Raw genomic sequence first — 21,255 nt, 5'->3', positions numbered from 1 at the left:
TAGGGGTCACTCATTCCAGGAAAACCTTCTTGAATTCTGCCTGGATGGGTTAAATGTTCCTCTTGGGGTTTCTGTAATGCCTTGCACGTATCTATTACTGTCCTGACCCCAGTGGTTTATTTTTAGTTATTTGTTTCTGCTTTGTACCACTGACTGGGGCCTTCCTGAGAGCAAGGGCTCTCTCTGTTCATCTTTGTATCTAGCACAGTGCCTTACACACAGTCCATTCTCCATAAATGTTCTTGGATGAGTGACTAGTTGATAATTTAGTTTACTTTCATAACAATTTTATGGTCATCCAGACTTTAAAGCATTTAGTGCTGCACTGAGTGTTCCCTTTTTGCAAGTGATAAAAAGCTGAAGAAATGAGAACTAGGTCACATTTTTTCTTGGTGATAGGATTAGGAATGATTTCCTATCACATGCCATTCTAGGCTTTGGTTCTCTAAAGGCACAGATGCTCTGTTAAAATCACTCTTATTTTTGCTAAAATTTAAGTTCATCTTCTTACTTTTTAATTTTGTGGGGAAAGCTTCTCCAAGAAAAATTATCATATCCTTTGGAGATACACACTTCTAATATTTTTTAGATGAATTTTCAGAAGGGGTAGAAAGGTAAAACCATACACCTAGAAAATTCTGAGCATATTACTAACTAAAAAGTATAATTTCTCCATCTACAAAAGGAAAATTAAATAATACCTCTGGTCTCTTCCTCAGAGTAGTTTTTGTGAAGATAAATGAAATATGCTAAGGAAATCTGAGCCCTGTAGAAGAAAATAGTTATTTCTGTTGTAGATTTGCATATCTGTAGGTCCTTATTGATATTCTCTGTCTTAATCAGAAAATTCTTGGAGCTGATGTTCTGATTGCTGTACATGGTGTCTGGTAAGGGGTCATGTTGATGTGAGGCATATTGGGGATTATCTGAGTTGATTCTCCAAACATTTGGAGTTGATTCTCCAAACATTTATTGTGTTCATTCTGTGCCACACAGTATGCCAGGAGCCAGAGAGGGAGACCCTCAGCTTGAATATCCCACTACAGGGTTCCCTAACAGCCAAGCTTGCCTTAAATGGCCTCTATGTTTGTAACTATTGTTTGTCCAACTGCCATATCCTTAGAGGTTAAATCCTGGTCTAAGGGTTCACAGCTAGCTGTGCTGAGTACTGCCTGGTGATAGGTGGGGACAATGAAAAGCTTGCTCTGGGGGAAGGATTTCAATATATTTGAGGAGCAGATGGACAACTTTTATTTGGTGTGAGGAAATTAAGATGATACCTGACTAGATAGGAGATGCGGGTGAAAAAACTGAACAGCAAAGCCAAGCCAAGAAACCATCAAGTAAGGGACCACGTCAAGGAAACTAGAAAGTCATAAGAATAGACTGTAAGGGCAAAGCTCAGCTGAGGAATTTAGACAGTAGCTGGTCAGATTAAGAACTAGATAAGGGAAGTCACAGGGGTCAGAATCTCAGAGGCTGGTTGTGCTAACAGCTTACTTGGAGGCAGAGGGCCCTTTTGAGATGGAGACCCAGGGCTTTCTGTAAGACCATCCCAGTCTTGATGGAACCCTCCATCTGCTTGCTGGGGAGTACTCTAGGTAAGGATGTGGATGTTCAGTATGTCCCCCACCCCATCTCACCTGTTGAGCCCTCTTTGGTACCCTATACAAAGCATTTAACACAGATTATCACAAGTATTTATTTATTCTTCAGTCTCCCCTACTAGACAGTAAACTCTTTGAGCATAGGAACTATGTTCAACTTTTTTCTTTCTCATATAAATTAGCACAGTGCCCAGCATATAACAGGGACTCAGTGTAGGTTTGGGTGAATGAATGGGTGGGAGAGTAGATGGAGAGATGGATGGGTGAGTGGTTGGATGGGTTGGTAGAGGATGGCATCTGTGTAGCCTGTTAATGGAAGTAAGGATTGAACATTGTTTCATTCAGGGAAAAGGGGGAATGAAGGGCTTTATTTCCAGAAATGACAGAATAATAGATTGAGGGGATGAATACAGTAACATTTATGGAGAAAATCTAGGAAGAAAGTAATGAGAAAATAGTACTTGCTCCCATGATGTTCGGTAGAGATCCTGAAAAAGTCCAAGTAATACTTTTTAAAGATTTTTCATAGCTTTATAACTTTTTAATTTTTCACTTCTAACTTCTATTTTGCCTTACTATTATCAACCAAAATGGTACCTTAAAAATGAAAAATTATCTGGTGCTGTTACAGGCAATGGTAGAGTAAGTGACCTTTAGCAAATACTACCAGATATTAACCTAGAGTGATTAATGTAGAAATGAAACTGGAATGTTTAAATTATAGATTTTTTTCATAATTAGACTTCAAATGAAATTTAAATTTAAATAATAGTATTTATATATGATTATAAATTCCATAATCACACAATCATGACAAATAGATTTATATATTGTATGTTATAAAAAATGTTTAGAAAAAAAAAAGCGGATTTTCTTTCTTAAAATTCTTTTTTAATATCCTGTATTTTCTCTTTTTTGGGTTTCCACTTAGGTGGAGATTGGAGATTTTGAAAGACCTTTTTCTACTCCAGCAGGGCATGTTACTAATCATTGCAAAGCAAATCAAACTATAAAACAACTCATAGAGAAATTTTATCCTAAAAGGTATAGAGATGACTCTTCTGAAGAACAGTTAAGGTAAAGAACTATTTGTAACTCTTGAAAAGGCAGATGCACACTAGTTTCTCAGTGACATTTTTCTGTTCAAATTTTAAAGATGAAAAAAATTGTACATAACAATTTTCTCAGGATTTTTAAAATACTGTTGAATACCAAGAGGTTGTAGTTCTTTTTATTTAAGATGTGCCTAGAAACTGTAGTATCTAGATTTAAACGTTTTTTAATGAGAAAAAAATCTACCTTAATTTAGAAGATCTACTTTTCATTTGACCTTATTCATTCTTGTCCAAATTAATCGTGCTAATAAAGAAAAGGAAAAAATTGGCTAATAAGGTGTTTAATTTTATGAAGTGTTGACCAAAAAATTTTTATCTCTTAGGGTATTCCATTATAAACAAATTGGAATAAAAATAAACTATCTTCTTACACAAGATTTTTTTATTATAATGTAAAATTTTAATTAAACTGAAGTAATTTGGAGTTTTGATTTTTGAGACCATATAAAGAAAAGCTGTAGATTCAAAATAGAGGCAAATCCAATTCACCATGAATTTTTCCAAAACAGAAACATTTGAGATCAGTCTGTTGTCTGTATAGAATAAGTGGTTGCCTTCGTGCTTTTGTTTAAGAGGTTTCCCCTGCAGCCAGCATCTCTCCAAACCAGGAGTGGTAGCACCTAAAATTCCGCTGTTGGGGATTCATTCTTCAGTCTTGACTTCTTGTACTTTTCTTTAAAAATGAAAGTTATTCCCATGAGAAATTACCTTTTTAACTAATTTATGCGAAGGTTTGATGTTAGCTTATCAGATTTTAAAATTTTACCTAAAGGGGGTGGGGAGTGGGGAACTTAGGTCATACATACTGAGAGCACTAACCGTACGAGAATTTGGTGGAAGGAATGCTACAAAAAGGACAAGGGGTAGACAGTGGTGAGATGGGACTCACAAAACAACAGCTTCACCTAGGTTGTGAGTATGTCTCCCGGTGGTGCTTAGGATCGGCTCAAGGAGAGCTTTATCTTGGGAGGATGATACACTGTTTATGTGCTTTTGTTTTGTGTTTTTGTTTTTGTTCTTTTCTTTTTTTAGGCAGCTTTGCCAACGACTGTCAACCAGATGGATGGCCCTCCGGGGACACAGTGCTGCTGATTGTGTGCGAATCTATTTGACAGTAGCCAGGAAGTGGCCATTCTTTGGTGCCAAATTGTTTCTTGCAAAAGTAAGAAAGAATGGGGGGCTATTCAGTTCAGTAAAATATAAAGTGATAACCTGAGTAACCCCAGATTTAGTACATTTGGCTTTTTAAAAGAACATAAGGAAATTTCCAACAATTTAAAGAAAACCATGAAGGGACACTAAGGAAAGGGCAGGAAAGCCATCAGCGTCTCTGTCTTTTCCCTTCCGTTCCACTTCCCCGTACCGTAAATCATTTCTTACACTCAGTAGACTTAATCGTTAGACTGAAGACAACAGCTGAACTCTGCTTTCTTCTCTTTATTCATTCATCCATTCACTCATTTACTCTCTCACTCATTTGCTCATTCATTTAGTATTTATGAATTCTGTTTGCCAAACTTTGAGCTAAGCTCTAGGGATACATAAGCCCATGGTTTCAGATAGATTGTACTCACACTTCCAGGAACTCACAACCAGTATTGCAGTAGGTCTGGAAACACCTACTGTGTGGAGAATATGGTTAAGGGTGACATGAACAGAGTGATGCAGGAACACTGAAGAAGGAGAGATGAAACCTGCTGGGGGTTAGATTAAGAGGCCTGTCCAAATGCACACGTTAATAAATGGCAGATCTGGGTCTCAAACCCAGGTCTGCTAATTCACTCCTCTTTCCATTATACCACACTGCCTGCTCCCCAGGTGAGATTTTAAATAATAAGATGTTGTTGTGTTATTGCAAATGCTGCATTGCATTTACACTGAAAAATATTTCTGTAATTTTGCTTAGCATTTATTATGTAATGTATTTTCACCTCTTCATAGCCCATAACCCCATCATCACTTGGAAGTACTTTCATGTGGCTGGCTATACACGAGGATGGTTTAAGCATCTTAGAATACAACTCCATGGTAAGATTAAATCCTTCAGTTCTGCATTGAGTCAACTATTTCCATTGCTCAGTGTACTGTAAACAGAAGGTAATGATATCTTAATCTGACTTTTCTCATACACAGAAAACACTCTGCCAAATACTATATAATGAATAGTCATTTTACAACTGTAACTATGGTTACAATTTAATCTTTTAAATCAAGATTAGACAGGTTATATATTGTGTATGAGAAAAATATTAAGATACCATGACTAAATTGCAATCATGGTTGTATTTGTAAAATGACTGTTCATTTATTGTGTTCGGAAGATTGCTTCCTGTGTAAAATGAAACTGTTGAAGATAACATTAAGGTAGAAACTTTAGTTACCAAAGTTTTAAGTTCAGTTTCACGAAGCCTTCTATAACAATTTCTATACTATCCCATAATATCAATTACCAGTTCATTTGTACATAGACAGTATCTTAGAGCTTTTTACATGATTAAATATAAAGTCAAACTGTGATTTCTATTTATTCATTTATTTATCTGAAATTTTCTATCATATTTTATATGTATCAGAGTACTTTTTAAATTTTTGTTCTTTTTTTTTTTTTTTTTAACCTGGTAGGCAAGGATTGCTAAATTCACCTGGTAGGTGTAGTGGGCTCTCCTACTTGTGGCTATAGTCAGGATCACTGAGAATTTCTTGGAAACGAGGTTATCCTTTAGTGTTATAGTAAATGTTTCTCCTTATAATTGCTGAAAAACTTTTTTGAAGGCGTTTATGTTTCCTGAATGCCTTTTAGTTCTTGAATAGATAATCTGAAGATAGATTATATAAAGTCAGTGACTTAAAGTCAACAGAAATAGTACACAACTATTGAGTTACCTTAGCTAAGTAAACCAGTTCCTAGATCCAGCGAGATGGACATGCAGGTCAGGAAGTAGACATTGCCAGCCTGCAGCACTAGAGGTGTTCAGTGCTAGGATGGTCTGCTCAGAATCTTGCAAGCTAATCATTAGATACGCAGATTCCTTTCCTTTTAGTCTGTACATCTTTGACTTATAATTTTTAAATTGTTTTAGTAACACATTGGGAAAAAATATTTGCTGCATGTATGATGAAGGGTTGGTATCCGTTATGAATGTGGATGTCTTATCAAACAGTAAGGAAATGATGAACACACCAATAGACAAATGGGCTGAGGCAACTCACAGAAGAAATACTAATGTTCAGTAAATGTATTTTTAAATGTTAATCTCACCATCAATCAAATAAGTTCAGTTTAATACAGTGAGATTCTACTTTTCACCAATCAGATTGTCAGAGCTTCAAAAGAATGATGATATCCTGTGTTAGCAAGACTGTAATGCTGGGAATGTAAATGGGTATAACCTTGTTGAGTTTGGAAAGATTTACTTTTTTGAGATAGCAATTTCAGCTGTTGAGGTTTATAACCAAAGAAATAATTAGGCTATGTGTATTATGAAATATGTCCCAAAATATTCATTGGAGTATTGTTTAAGATAGTAACAAATAAAAAAAACTTAAATATTCTTCAATAGGAGATTAGTTAAATAATGTCTATGTGACTATAAAATCCAAATAAATGTCTATAAAATCATTTAAAATGTTATACAAGTACATTTGTTGTCATGGAAGGATGTTCATAACATGTTAAGTTAAAAGAAGCAGAATGTTAAAAAAGAAGTAGTATGCATGATACTGTTTATGTTTACATATATCAAAGTTTATATATCAGGGTGAACTATGTGGATTTGCCAATATTTGACCTTTTTTTACCTTAAAAAGCATCAGTTTCATATGGTTCAACCAGATAGATAGATAGATAGATAGATAGATAGATAGATAGATAGATAGATAGATAGACAGATAGAAATCTTAAGGACAAATACAGTATAAATGCTATGTAAATAGTTGCTGGTGCACGGCAAGTTCAAGTTTTGCTTTTTGGAACTTTATGGAATTTTAAAAACATATTTTCCATCTGCAGTTGGTTGACCACATCATCATTTTAATGGAGATACATGTTATTAATCATCTCTCATCTTTCTTTGAAAATAAAGATTGTATAACATACTTACTTTTATTTCTCTTTGAAGAGGTTAATAATCAGCTATGTGTACAAGAGTCTAATGACCTTTGGAGGTTATCAAGATGATTTTATGATAGTCATTAACAATGCACATTCAAAGGACAAACCAACAGAGAAATTACTTTTTGCCATGGCAAAACCCAAGGTGAGTAGAAGGCTTTGTGCTAACTTTTTTATGCTAGTTTTTTTCATACTAAAACATGTATTGTGCAAAGAGTAAGTTCCTCATGGGAAAACAGACTACTTACAATCAAACAACCATTGGTCCAAATTCTGGCTTACCTCATCTTTCTAAACCTTGGTTTCTTCATCTAAAAAATGGTATGATGCTATGGTGCTACCTTTTTTTTTTCTGGATTAAGAATAAAATGAAGGAATTGTAAAGTATTTATAGCCCAGTGCCTGGTATACAGAAAGTTCAAAATAAGTGGTCCTGGCATAAGTTGTTATTGTCAGGTACTTTATACACATTACCTTATTTACTTGGAGTAATTCACTTTATAGACTCATTAGTGAGAAGAGTGAGGTTTTAAAATTAAGGCATACTTGTTTCTTTATTATTTTTAGCAAACTGTGTAGTTTTAATGTCTCTAAGTAAAAGCAATAAATAAAAGGGCTGCATTCTAACATGTAACTCTGATTTTAGGAAAAAGAATGAGAAATTAATTTTTCTAAGACTTTGTCTTAAAATTCTCAACTAAAAGAGACTACTTTTTTAGAATTTGAAACTTTAAAAAATGGCATATATGTTTCTTAATTAAATCTATACTTAAGTGAAGTCAGATAGTAAGTGTAGAAGATCATGGCACACTCAGTGCTTTAGTTTAAAGAGTTGATATAATACACTGAATTTCTTATTCATGTATTCACAAATGTGGCTTTAGGATAACTGGTAGAATTGTACTACTGTCACATTTTCTAATATTGCCACTAAATTTGATTTTTTTTTTTTCAAGTATCACTTTCTGCTGGTTTAAGGAATGGGAAAATAGGTCAGTGCCTTGATGGTGCTGAACATGTAAGTACAGTTGACTCTTGAACAACATGGGTATGAACTGCACGGGTCCACTTACGCATGGATTTTTTTTCAGTAGTAAATACTACATTACTACACAATCCATGATTGGTTGAATCCATGGATGTAGAACCGCAGATACAGAGGAACCGTGGCTACAGAGGGGCACTGTAAAGTTATGCACGGATTTTTGACTGCTTAGAGTGTTGGGGCCCCTAACCCCTGTGTTGTTCAAGGATCAACTGTACTGTGCTGCTTGATCTGGTTAAAAGGGAAATCTGGTAGCCCGGGCACTTGCAGATGGAGACCACCCATGGCCAACCCTTCGCTCTCTGTTGGAAGTGATGAGAACTTCTTAGGAGAATAACAATTCCATTTTTCTTGTTTTAGATTCTTGAAATCACTCTTTTGATTGCCAGCTACATAAACAACTTCTATCAGCAGAAGGCAGTTCACCACCTGTCTGCTCCAGCGCTGCTCTCAGCTCGGACCCAGGGTCCTCAAGCCAGGGTGATGGGAAGCCAGCCCCTTCTGTCAAGCAGACCAACCAAAGGCCCCACTTTACTCTGAAAGCTCAGGGGCCTGAACATTCACTCCCTGTCCCCTAACCAATGGCTGCATCAGCTCCAAATAAGTTCATTTACATCCTGGCAGCATGGCACACACACAGTAGTAGTCCATTCTTTAAAAATAATGAGGGTTACTCTCTTTCATTTGATTCATAAATATTCAAATGAATGCTAGTTATAAGACCTAAACACAGATTTTCCCACGTGCTGATTTTCTCTTAGCTTAACTGGGTTAGAGTTTGTCATTTTTTTCCATCACCTTCTCCTTTGCCATCAGACACATCAAGGCTTTTTTCTCTTTTTTAAAAAAATATTCTAACAATCTTTAGAAAGTGAGATTCAAGGGAGTTTTTCCAAACTCTCATTTGGGAAACCAGTTGATTATTTGGAAATGCTCATTGCCAAAAAATTAAGTACTGTAATTAAATGTGCTTTTAATTAATGAGATGGTGTTTAGAAAGAAGTAGAGTATACAATTTAAGAAACAGCTGCAGGGTGGTGTTGAAGGGTAAATTTTAGAGCAAGTGCAGTGTCTTTTGGCCCTATGAATCATTGTGTGAGAAAACAGGAGCTAGGTAACCAGAACTTCCTATGTGGTTTTAGAAAGTGTACCCTGTCACCTTTTCAGATCACTGGAGTGTAAAACTTAAAATGAGACAGTGATTCCTGACATTCTTTGGCTGTCAACATAACCCAAGTTCTCTGGGATATTGCCCACATTTCATTGCATTGGTGCTGGGTCATCTTGACCTTGCTTTGTTAAGTAATAATATCTATGAAAACAAAGACCATTTTTAGAGCTTTGCCTCATACGGTCCTTTTTAATTATAGTTTGAAAATAAATTCCCAAAAAATATTTTTTAAAAGGAAAGAGAAAGTAACTCTTCTGTCAAAGGAGATAAATTTTAGTTGAAAGAGTCTAGAAACGTATTACTTTACTAGGTTTCATAAGTGGTCAGTACATTCCGGTTTGTGTCAAAATAAAGTACTTATTATTCATGATAAAAATGAAACTGTGATAAGACATGAAAATTATATTGCAAAAATGTTTAATTGAAATAGTAATCATGAGTATACTTGATTTTATTTATGTGTAGAATATTTTATATTTATATTTTGGATGTATATTTATCACTCTGTGTATGGTATTTTTTTAACCAATTGGAAAAAAAAAGTTAGCTGCTGAACTAATTTGTTGGCAGAGCCTTCATGTTTTCTTTTTTGCTGTTTTCTCCCTATGGCAATGTACTGTTCTCACAGTAAGCCTTTTAAAAATGTTCCATCCCATGTTAGCATCCTTCGAAAGGACAGAGCCAAGAAATATACTGATCAAGTAAGATTTTGCTTTATTGGTAGTGACAAAGGTAAAAAAAACCCCATAGAAATAGATTGCCATTTACTATTTCTCCTAAATCTTTTGAACCACAACCACTCACTGGGTAAGCAAATTAATTTTTGAGAATAAATTGGTTACCAGTCTGAGATGACTCTCAGGAGCCTTTTGGCTGGGATACAGTAGTTTCTGAGTTCCCAGAAAACCATGTAATAATCATTAGTTGGTGAGCCACAGGCTTGGCAGAGCTGTTACATATGTGTGAGGACTTTATTCTCAGGCAATAGTTAGTTCACCATCTGGTAAGCCCCCCCAAAATCTAATTTAAACAAGTAGTGAAGGCTTAGCTTAAATGGTAGTACCCTAGACTTGGCATTTATTTTTGATAGAGCAGAGATAAAATATTTTGATGGAAAGAAATCAATTTTCTGTAACTGATGATGTGAAAATTTTATTTTCTGGGAAATTACTTTCATATAGCCATTTAAAAAATTCAAAGTATGTTATTATGATTGGTTACAAGAGAATAATGTTACATGTTTAATTGTAATATTTGTCTCCTATCATTTTCTTCCCTTTCAATCATAATAAATGATTTACAAAACCCATTTCAAGCATTATCTTTTGAATAATCTTCAAGAAATACCTAATGTTTTCATTGTCAAAGCTGAGGTGTACTACTATTGAAAATGGTAGTTATTACCTCCTTCTCTTGCACTCATGCTTTGTCTTCTGTGTTGCTTTGTTTTATCCATATAAAAGGAAGCTGTTTTGGCAAATTGTAAGTTTCATATGTATGTATGCATATTGACAGATATACAATATGTATAAATCATGGGGTTCTCCCATGATTTCATAATAAGCTCCTTATGGGTAAGTTGATTGGACTGTGTCTAAAATTTTATTTTAAATGCTCTAGATTTCTGTGTGTGTCCTTAAAGTCAAATACTGCCATAGCTTAGAAATGAATTTAACTCTCAATTTACGAGAAAAGTTAGTCACAACTTATAAAGTATTTGCTTGAAAAATGTGTTTATCAGTGGTTGTTTGGACGTTTTTTCCATAGGAAAAAATTACATGGTAGTCAGGTTCCTGTAACAATACTTGTAACCCATAATTGTACTGAAATATAATCCTGAAGAATTAACCACCATGGATAACCATATTTCTCTAGAAAAAGGCTTTAAGTGGTCCTGAGATGCCAAGAACACATTTCACCCATCCACCCACCTCCTAGCTGTCATGGAATTTGGACTTCACTGCAGAGTCTCTGGGCTGATTGCAGGGGAGCAAAAGCTTTGGGAATGTGGGGAGTGAGGAAGCAAAAGTGAGTAGCAGGACTAATAAGGTGGAGAAGCTTTTCTGCTAACTGGTTCATGCAGGGACCGCATCTCCTCTCACATTTCCCCCTATTCTCTTTTTCCTAAAGGAAGAAAGGGATTTTATTGCTACAAGAGTACTTCATTTAGCAGGAAATACGCCAATTTCCTCCAGAGAGGGAATGAGTTGATTTTCCTAATTCTTGTTTGAAAAATTCCAGAAAAGGACTCTGACTGGTCCAACTCATGTTAGGTGTTTAACCTCAAACACTCATATTAGTAGAATGCTTAAGTAAATTATTAAAAATCTATATAGTGGAACCTTATGCAGCCATCAAAGCTATGTTTATTATGGGTTTTTAAAAAATTGATATGGGAAAATACATGTTAAAATCAGAATGTTGGGGCTTCCCTGGTGGCGCAGTGGTTGAGAATCTGCCTGCCAATGCAGCGGACATGGGTTCGAGCCCTGGTCTGGGAAGATCCCACATGCCACGGAGCAACTGGGCCCGTGAGCCACAATTACTGAGCCTGCGCGTCTGGAGCCTGTGCTCCGCAACAAGAGAGGCCGCGATGGTGAGAGGCCCGCGCACCGCGATGAAGAGTGGTCCCCACTTGCCACAACTAGAGAAAGCCCTCGCACAGAAACGAAGACCCAACACAGTCATAAATAAATAAATAAATAAATAAAAGAACGTGAATTTCTAAAAAAAAAAATCAGAATGTTAACAAACTTTACAGTAAAATCTCAACTCTGTGAGAAAAAAGATTGGAATAAAATACATCAACATGTTTAATAGTTGTTACTCCTGGTATTTGCTTATTATACCCTCTTAGTTTTTTCTCTATACTATTTTTTTCTACAATAAGCTTATGTAACTTTGAAAACAAGGAAAAAATATAAAAACTCTCACTTTCTGGGCTATTGTTAATAGCCTCCGTATGGACTTCTAGACTCCAAAGCACCCCTCACATAGCTGCAAAAAATTATCTCATTGAAACAGGTCTAGTCATGGCACACCCCTGTTTGAAATCTTATTTGGTCTCTCATCACCAACACAGTAAAATCCAGACTGCAAGATCCTTCACTGTAGCTCAATCTACCTGTCCAGTTTGCTCTCCCACCTTAGCCCCACCAGGCACTTTATATGCTTCCACCCCAAACTATTCACCGGTCCCCAAATACACTCTGCACACACCTTTATCCTTTTGCACTGTTGCTCATTTCATCCAGCAAGCAGCAAAAAACTGTCTCCTCCTCCATCACCACCATTGAAATCTGTGAGTCTTCTTGGGCTGATTCAGAAGAGGAGCTCAAATCTTTGTATATTTTACCTTGAGAACAATTTTCATCTACCCAAGAAAGTCACTTTCTTCGTCCAAGTATGAAGCCTCAGGAGGCATAAGGGTAGAAAAGGGAACTCACCTGCTTAATCAGATCAAGGTGAATCAACTGAAGCACTCCTGAATCAGTGCTGGTGATTAGGGCCCAGGCAGATAACCTTCACCTTCCTGGTTACCAGGCTCCCTCCTTCAACCACGTATCCCAGTTACCCAAATCATTATACTTTAAAATGCTAGTACTGTGCCTAGTCCACAGAAAACACCTGGCAAAATGATAGCTGCCATTATTGTCCATATCAATAGGGCTTCCCAACTAACATGCAAAGGGATTCTAAAGTTCAGAACCCAAATCATTGGCGATTCATTACAATTTGTCCCACGTCAGTTTGTGAGTTTATAGGCAATGCTGATTCAATGATGGATGTATCAGCCTCACTTGCTACCATCCTTTCTCCATTGAACTTCCCTCCATTACTTCCCTTCCTATGTGCAACTGTAGTCTTCTATGTCTCTAAAATGCACCTACGTGTTGGGAGAATTTTGTCCCCAAAGATTTTATCTGAAGTGAATGCCTTTTATTTCCTATGAACCATCTGCTTCATTTCCTTGTGTTTCTTTCTTCAAAGTTGCTGATCAGCAGCTTACCTCACCATAATAACAAGTATTAAGCACTTATAATGTTTCAGACACACATAAGTTATGTTTCACATGTATTTATCTCATTTAAAACTCATAATTTCCCCCTGCTTTACAGGATCGGAAACTAAGGCTCAGAGAAATTGAGTTATTTTCCATTGTGGCAATGTGGCAACTTAGCTAGTGTGGCTGAGTCCTGACTTCGATCTAAGTTTGTCTTATTCCAAAGCCCACATTCTTGAACATTACAACATAGAGACTAAGCCAAATGGCAGAACAGTAGAGGAACAGTTTCTCCTTCACTCAATCAGCTCATCTTGGGTTAGAGGGCCTGGGTCAGCATTCAAAACAGATCAAGTACTGTCACTGCCATGAATGTTTCACCAACTCCTTGAGGCATAATTAGTCACTTGTTCTAATATAAATTGTTTGTACCTCTCTGCAATAGCTTATATCTCTGGCTTCCTTTGGGTTATTATAATTAGTTGTGTATGTCATATAGTAATGATGTTTTTTATTGATTTGGAGATAAAGTAAATGAAGTGTTATGGAGATGCATTTGCTTTATTAACTTATTAATAAATGATGTGCTATTGCATAAAACCTGAAACAACCAAACAAGCAGAAAGTTGGAAAATACTAAAATCGTAAATATTCTTTGCCTCTAGTAAATCACTAGAAAACAGCTCAGGAGATTGTTTCGTTCTCCATTCCCAATTCACTGCTTTTGGGGAGAGAAAAGTAATTGAAGAGAGAGAGACCCCTGGCATATAAATAGTCAGTACTCAGTAGAATACTTTTTGAATAAAAGAACACTTCCAGCCCTGAGTTTTTAGGTCCCAGATTTATTACCACTTGTCGCCTCTCTCTCCCACCCTAACGGATGAAGCTGAGAAGCTCTAAAAGAACGCCGAAAACTACATTTCCCATGATGCCCCTCTTCTGCACGCAACCTTTACTTGTGACGTCGCTACCATAGCAACCCAAGAGCCTCGCGCAGAGCTCGCGGTCCAGCTGATTCTAGGCTGGGCCCTGCGCGGAGACCACGACACTGGGGCGGCCGAGCCACGATGCCCAGGTATCCCTGCAACCCTGCTTGCGCCTGGCTTATGCTCCCCTCGAGAGCCTCCCTTCTTTCCCAACCCAGCCAGGAAGGGGTGGAGATGGGGGGAGGGGTGGAGGGAGAGGCCGCTGCGGGTATATTTGGGGAGAGGAGATCCTCGCGGGACCCGTTGGTGGAAGAAAATTGTGAGTTCGTCCTCTTTGCAGTTCCTGTCTTGTTGGTCAAGGATCCGTAGGCACTATCCTTGAGAGTGTGGATTCTGCCGAAATCAAGTAGAAAAGTTCCCCAGGTGGAAAAGTTAAGAGATTTTGAAAGATAATTCAACTCCAATTATTCACTTTTTCAATAAGAGTTTCTCGAGGGTTAGGGAATGTTCTAGGAACAGGGTTTCAGGCGGTGAGCCAGACCACAAGCCACTTCCTCAGGGACCTCGGCTCCGGGTGCAGGGGTTCACGACAACAATAAAGGAGCCTAACTTGTGAAGGCACTGTGAAGAATGTAAGGTCATATTTAAACGGGCAGCAGGGGTGGGGGTGGGATTTTAATCACCCATCAAATACATTTTAGCTCTTCAATTCTATGATGTCTATTTTAGTTGTTTGTTCTCAAGGTCATACCTAAACCTTCTCTAAACAACTTATAAGGACATCGGGAGAGAGGAGTCCTGGAGTCCATCACAGAGCAGGAAAGTCTGTTTTTCTCACATGGTGGATGGGCGGTGTGATCTATGTTTAGTTGATGAGCCTTAAGCTTCGCATCACGGTTTAATTGGTTACAACACATCCTTCTCTCTTTTCTGCTGGGAACTTGGAAAGAAGATAATCACATTATGAAGAAATAGTGTGTAATTGAAGAGCAAACAGGCCCGGACTGAGTTCTTAGGGGCTCACCTGTGAAATAAATGTGTGAATTTTAGTGCAGACATTTAGGGACACCTGTTTTGATCTTTTCTAACCCCTTTTTTTTCATTCCTGGTTCTTGAATAATAATGATTATAAACACTCACTGATTTTAGGTGATTATGTATAGGCCAGGCCCTAACCTAAATGAATTATTACATTTGAACAGTCATGGCAATCCTATGATGTTGGTATTCTTTTTTATCAGCATCTTAGAGGTGAAGAAACAGGTAAGCCTGGGGACTAGCACAGAAGCTTTCATATATTAGGTGCTCAAGAAATACTCGTTGACTTAATAAAGGAATGAAGGATCCAGAGAGGTCAGGTAATTTGCTCAAGTTGGCATACTCTATGTAGAAAGTAGTAGATTCGAGCTTGTAACACATCAAATCTTTCTCATGTTTTTTTAGTTCAATACTCCATAATTCATTTAGGCTTTATTTTTTTAAAAAGTGATATAATCTTATTTGTATAAAATTATATGAGTGTGTAGAGAGATAAATGAAAAGATGATTTTCAAAAGTGATTTTAGGTGATTTTCCCCCTTTTTTATATTTTAAAAAAGGAATCTTGAGCCAAAAAATATATAATTTAAAAAACAAAGCCAAAAACTATTTCAGGGGGCATAGATTATGTGGTACACTGGCTTTACACATTCCCCTCTTTTCCTAGATGTTGGTGGTTTTCAAGTTGTGCATTTCCAAAAGTCATTGTACATTCACGTGTGTCTGAGACACTCACAGCTTTCAGCCTTGTCTGGAAGCCCCCAAATCAGACAATCTCAAATGCTGGCAATAAAGACTCTGCTTATCATTTTCCGCTTCAATCTAGTACAAAGAGAATGACTAATCCTCTGAAGTTTTACCAGTAAATTGTCCCCCCCAAAATAATGTTGATTTGTTTTATAAATCTGACTGAAATAAAATTTCTTTGGGCTGGAAAGAAATTTTTGAAAGGATTCTTTTTTGTTTCCCTGAATTTTGGTTTTCTGCCTCATATAGTGAAACTCTCTGGGAAATCGCAAAAGCTGAAGTGGAAAAACGGGGAAGTAATGGAGGTGAAGGCGATGGAGTTGAAACTGGAGAAAAGTCTGTTTTCTTCATTGGCAGTAAAAACGGGGTAATGCATTTTTTCCTACTTTTTTTTCCCCAAGTATTGTAATGATTTAACAACCAGTGGCAAAATTTATTGTAATACTTTGATAAAAATTTAGGTACTTCAACCCTTTAACCAGATGACCAATCTCCGGCCTGCTGGTTACTCTGGATCTGGTTGGGCCCTGCTCACGGGTGGGTAGGGACTAACAGCCAGCCTTTCTCTTCTTGTCAAGCGGTGTGTCCTGACCTGGGCCACAGCAGCCCAGAAGAAGGGGCATGTGTTTCTGACTAGACAGCCCAGAGGAGTTATCTTTTCCCAGTTTGCACAAAGTCACCATAAATATTGATACTATTCCGATGGTCATATTTATAGGTAACTTGTACAGCTGAAACAAGCATATAGATAATAAAAACATGAACCATATAGCATATAATACGTTTAACTTTCACTGTCTTAAACTAGTGTCACAGAAATGGAAGGAACCTTGAAGATATCTACTCTTCTTTTTTTTAAAGGCGATATACTGGGTTTTTTAAAAATAAATATATTTATTTTATTTATTTTTGGCTGCATTGGGTCTTTGTTGCTGTGTGCGGGCTTTCTCTAGTTGCAGTGAGTGGGGACTACTCTTCGTTGTGGTGCACGGGCTTCTCGTTGTAGTGCATGGGCTTCCCATTGCAGTGGCTTCTCTTGTTGTGGAGCACGGGGCTCTAGAGCACAGCCTCAGTAGTTGTGGCTCGCGGGCTCTAGAGCACAGGCTCAGTAGTTGTGGCGCATGGGCTTAACTGCTCCGCGGCATGTGGGATCTTCCTGGACCAGGGATCGAACCCGTGAACCCGTGTCCCCTGCATTGGCAGGCGGATTCTTAACCACTGTGCCACCAGGGAAGCCCTAGTCTACTCTTCTGCAATAGGGATTCTTAGTCTGGGATCCATGGAGGTACTTCTTGGGGTCTGTGAACTCCCTAGAAATGTTTGCAGAATTGTGTGTGATTGTGCACTGGTGCTTTTTTTTATGAGAAATTAGATTCCCCCAGGGTTCTAGTCACTGTAAACAGTGGTTGTATGGTCTAGGTTTGAGTATTTCCAACAATGGGGGTGTTCTCTTTTACAAGGCAGGCTGTTTCCATTTTTGTTTCTAGAAAATCCTAGTTACAAAGCCTAGTTGCTGGAAAATTGCAATCTGTTTCATTGTAACTTCCACCCCTTGGTCTGAATTCTGACCTGTAAAAGTATGCAAGTAAGTCTAATTTTACTCTTCTACTTGTTAAACCTTCAAATATTTAAAAATTGCCCTTCAAATAGTTCTGGCAACCACCTTGTCTCCCTGAGTCTTTCTGTTTCGGCTTTAACGTTTCTTTCAGCCATGCCTCTGTGTCAGGGACTCTATATCAGTCAGTCATGGATTGTCTTATCTGCCGTGATTCTAATGTGTATTTCTCAGGATGGAACAGAATTTTTGAAGTTTTCCTTAACAACTGTAGAAGGTTTAGACACTGTCCATGTCATGGACTCTACACGTCATGGATTATCTATCTGTCATGATCCTAGTAACTCAACTGGAATTATTCTAGTGTGAAATTCTCAGGATAAAACAGAATTTTTCAGGTTTTGTTTACCTACTGTCAACTAGAGCAGGTCTGCCAGCTTCTCTGTTGCCAGATGCCGTGTTCCTGTTATTGTACAGAAAAATATTAGTAATCACATAACCCTGGTCACTAAGTTTGAGCTTGGGATCAAGCCTTTTTCATTTATGATGTTGTTTTGTCGTTAATTTTATTAGATTGGATCTTTTGTTACAGTCTGTTTTTATTGTTATCTTAAATTACTTTTATTAAAGTAATTCATGTATGTGGTTTAAGAGCTTAAAGACTATCAAAAGATAAATGAACTTACTTACAAAACAGAAATAGACTCACAGACATAGAAAACAAACTTATGCAGACTTCCCTGGCAGTCCAGTGTTTAAGACTTCTCCTTCCAGGGCAGGGGGGTGCTGGTTCGATCCCTAATCCAGAGCTAAGATCCCACATGCCTCGCGGGCAAAAAAACAAAACGTAAAACAGAAGCAATATTGTAACAAATTCAATAAAGACTTTAAAAATGGTCCACATCAAAAAAATCTTAAAAAAAAAAAAGAAAACAAACTTATGGTTACTAAAGTGGATAGTGGAAGGAGGGATAAATTAGGAGTTTAGGATTAACATATACGTGCTACTATATATAAAATAGATAACCAACAAGGACCTATTGTATAGCACAGGGAACTATACTCAGTAACTTATAATAACCTATAATGGAAAAGAATCTGGAAAAAAGACATGATTTTCTTCTTTCCTTGATATTTTAATACTGCATTAATTTGTCATAATCAAAAAAACATTTGGTCATCTCAGTAGATTAGAAAAGCATTCAATAAAATTCAACACCTGGGGCAACTAACTTACTTTTAGCAAACTAGGAATAGAAAAGAAACTTCTTAATCTGATATAGACTATTATTAAAGTACCTCCATCAAATGATGTACCATAATTGATTTAACACAGTTTGCCTACTTTTGGATATTTGGACTCTCTCCTCTTTGTTTTATTCAACAATTATAATTTATGCTATGATGAACATCTTTGTGCATGTTGATCAAGTTGCTTAATCTCTCTGTGTCTGTTTCCTCATGTATAAGATGAAAATAAAATACACCTACCTTAAAAAAAAAAAGATTACCAAAGGTACATAAAGTAAAATAACAAATCTCTCCGCATCATTCAGAATCTCTCCTCAAAGCCACCATTTTCATATCTTTTACTGTTTCTTCTGTAATTTACTTCTGTATTTCTGAATAATGTGCTTATGGGCTGTTTCCAGACTTTCAATATTATACAGTATCTGTTGAATTTCTGATAATAGTAGAAGAGTATTTACTTCCCCATCTCTCTCAAACGCCCACTTCTAGTAATATCATTGCTATTATCATGTTGGGCTGAATCAATATTCAGTGTTAGTTTATTTTATTATAAGTGTCTAAATCATTTTTGCTGGTGTGCCAAGTGCAGAACTGTGATTATGTTTCCTTTCTCAAGTAACTTTTTCCTGAAGTTTAAAACTTCTTTGTTTTTTATTTGCCTAGTTTTTATATGTACCTTTGTTTTTATATGCATTAGTTATCTATTGCTACATAATAAATTACCTCAAAACTTATCTCAAAAGCTTTTAAAACAACAAACATTATCTCACCCAGTTTCTGAGGGTCTGGACTCTGAGAGCAACTTAGTTTGGTGGTTCTGGCTTAAGAATTTTCATAAAGTTGTAGTCAAGATGTCATCTGGGACTAAAGTTATTTCTCGGCTCGACTGAACTGGAGAATCAGTTTCCAGGCTCCTCAACATGGTTGCTGGCAAGAGGCATCAGTTCCGTGCTGGCTCTTGGCCAGAGGCTTTAGTTCTTTGCCATGTGGACCTCTCACCAAGGCTGCATACAGTATGGCAGCTTGCTTCCTCCAGAGTGAGAGATCAAAAGTGAGAGGTTACCTGAGACAGAGGCTACAGTCTTTTATAACCTAATTTTGGAAGCGACATGCCATCACTTCTGCTATATGCTGTTGGTCAAAAAGAGCAGTGCAGTGTGTGAGGGACTACAGATGGGTGTGAATACCAGGAGGTGGGGCTCATTTGGGACCATCCCTTTTTAAAAAATTTTTATTTTATATTGGAGTATAGTTGATTTACAATGTTGTGTTAGTTTCAGGTGTACAGCAAAGTGATTCAGTTATACATATATATACATCCATTCTTTTTCAGATTCTTTTCCCACATAGGTTATTACAGAATATTGAGTAGAGGTACCTGTGCTATACAGTAGGTCCTTGTTGATTATTTTAAATATAGTAGTGTGTTTATGTTAATCCCAAACTCCTAATTTATCCCTCCTGCCATCTTTCCCCTTTGGTAACAATAAGTTTGTTTTTGAAAACTGTGAGTCTGTTTCTGTTTTGTAAATAAGTTCATTTGTATCATTTTTTTTAGATTCCACATATAAGTGATAGCATATGATATTTGTCTTTGTCTGACTTACTTCACTTAGTATAATAATCTCCAAGTCCATCCATGTTGCTGCAAATGGCATTATTTCATTCTTTTTTATGGCTGAGTAATAGTTCATTGTATATATGTACCACATCTTCTTTATCCATTCCTCTGTCAATGGACATTTAGGTTGCTTCCATGTCTTGGCATGAACATCATAAATAGTGCTGCGTGAACATCAGGTTGCATGTATCTTTTCAAATTATGGTTTTCTCCAGATATATGCCCAGGAGTGGGATTGCTAGATTGTATGGTAGCTCTATTTTAGTTTGTTAAGGAACCTCCATACTGTTCTCCATAGTGGTTGTACCAATTTATATTCCCACCAAAGGTGTAGGAGGGTTCCCTTTTCTCCACACCCTTTCCAGCACTTATTGTTTGTAGACTTTTTGATGATGGCCATTCTGACCAGAGTGAGGTGATACCTCATTGTAGTTTTGGTTTGTATTTCTCTAATAATTAGTGATGTTGAGCATCTTTTTATGTGCTTTTGGCCATCTGTATGTCTTCTTTGGTGAAATATCTATTTAGGTCTTCTGCCCATTTTTTGATTGGGTTTGTTTGGTTTTTTTTGATATTGAGCTATTTGTATATTTTGGAGATTCATTCCTTGTCATTCACATCATTTGCAAATATTTTCTCCCATTCTGAGAGTTGCCTTTTCATTTTGTTTACAGTTTACTTTGCTGTGCAAAAGCTTTTAAGTTTACTTAGTTAGAGTAATTTTCATTACTCTAGGAGGTGGATCTAGAAGTGTTTTGCCTATGTTTCCCTCTAAGAGTTTTATAGTATCTGGCCTTACATTTAGGTCTTTAATCCATTTTTAGTTTATTTTTGTGTGTGGTGTTAGAGAATGTTCTAATTTCATTCTTTCATGTATAGCTGTCCAGTTTTCCCAGCACCACTTACTGAAGAGACTGTCTTTTCTTCATTGTATGTTCTTGCCTCCTTTGTTGTAGATTAATTGACCATAGGTGCATGGGTTTGTTTCTGGGCTTTCTGTCCTGTTCCATTGATCTATATTTCTGTAGGAGCCTTATTCCTCCGGCTCTTTTTTTCTTTCTCAGG

At 36.9% G+C, this 21,255-nt stretch overlaps 2 protein-coding genes across 6 annotated transcripts in view; both read left to right on the top strand.

Annotated features, from left to right (window-relative positions):
* PLEKHH2 (pleckstrin homology, MyTH4 and FERM domain containing H2) overlaps positions 1-11,466 on the top strand; it is a 119,223-nt gene extending 107,757 nt beyond the window's left edge. For 3 of the 4 annotated variants that reach the window (XM_082427639.1, XM_082427640.1, XM_082427638.1), the window contains 5 exons: positions 2,539-2,684; positions 3,755-3,884; positions 4,664-4,750; positions 6,841-6,978; positions 8,239-11,466. In XM_082427639.1, the coding sequence (XP_082283765.1) occupies positions 2,539-2,684; positions 3,755-3,884; positions 4,664-4,750; positions 6,841-6,978; positions 8,239-8,418 (681 nt within the window). In that variant the 3' untranslated portion in view covers positions 8,419-11,466. Of the gene's footprint in view, positions 1-2,538; positions 2,685-3,754; positions 3,885-4,663; positions 4,751-6,840; positions 6,979-8,238 lie in introns of those variants that run through there. The other variant, XR_014254269.1, reaches the window with a different exon arrangement.
* A 342-nt stretch (positions 11,467-11,808) lies between these two features.
* The window catches only part of DYNC2LI1 (dynein cytoplasmic 2 light intermediate chain 1), a 43,255-nt gene continuing 33,808 nt past the window's right edge, over positions 11,809-21,255 (top strand). The window contains exons 1-2 of one of the 2 annotated variants that reach the window (XM_082427838.1): positions 11,809-14,127; positions 16,013-16,130. In XM_082427838.1, the coding sequence (XP_082283964.1) occupies positions 14,120-14,127; positions 16,013-16,130 (126 nt within the window). In that variant the 5' untranslated portion in view covers positions 11,809-14,119. The remainder of the gene's footprint in view (positions 14,128-16,012; positions 16,131-21,255) is intronic. The other variant, XM_082427837.1, reaches the window with a different exon arrangement.

The sequence above is a fragment of the Balaenoptera physalus genome (genome assembly GCF_965194825.1).
Source record: "Balaenoptera physalus genome assembly, chromosome: 15".
Taxonomy (NCBI): Eukaryota; Metazoa; Chordata; class Mammalia; order Artiodactyla; family Balaenopteridae; genus Balaenoptera; species Balaenoptera physalus.
The sequence above is the reverse complement of the archived record's forward strand: the minus strand, read 5'-3'. Positions and strand labels throughout refer to the sequence as shown.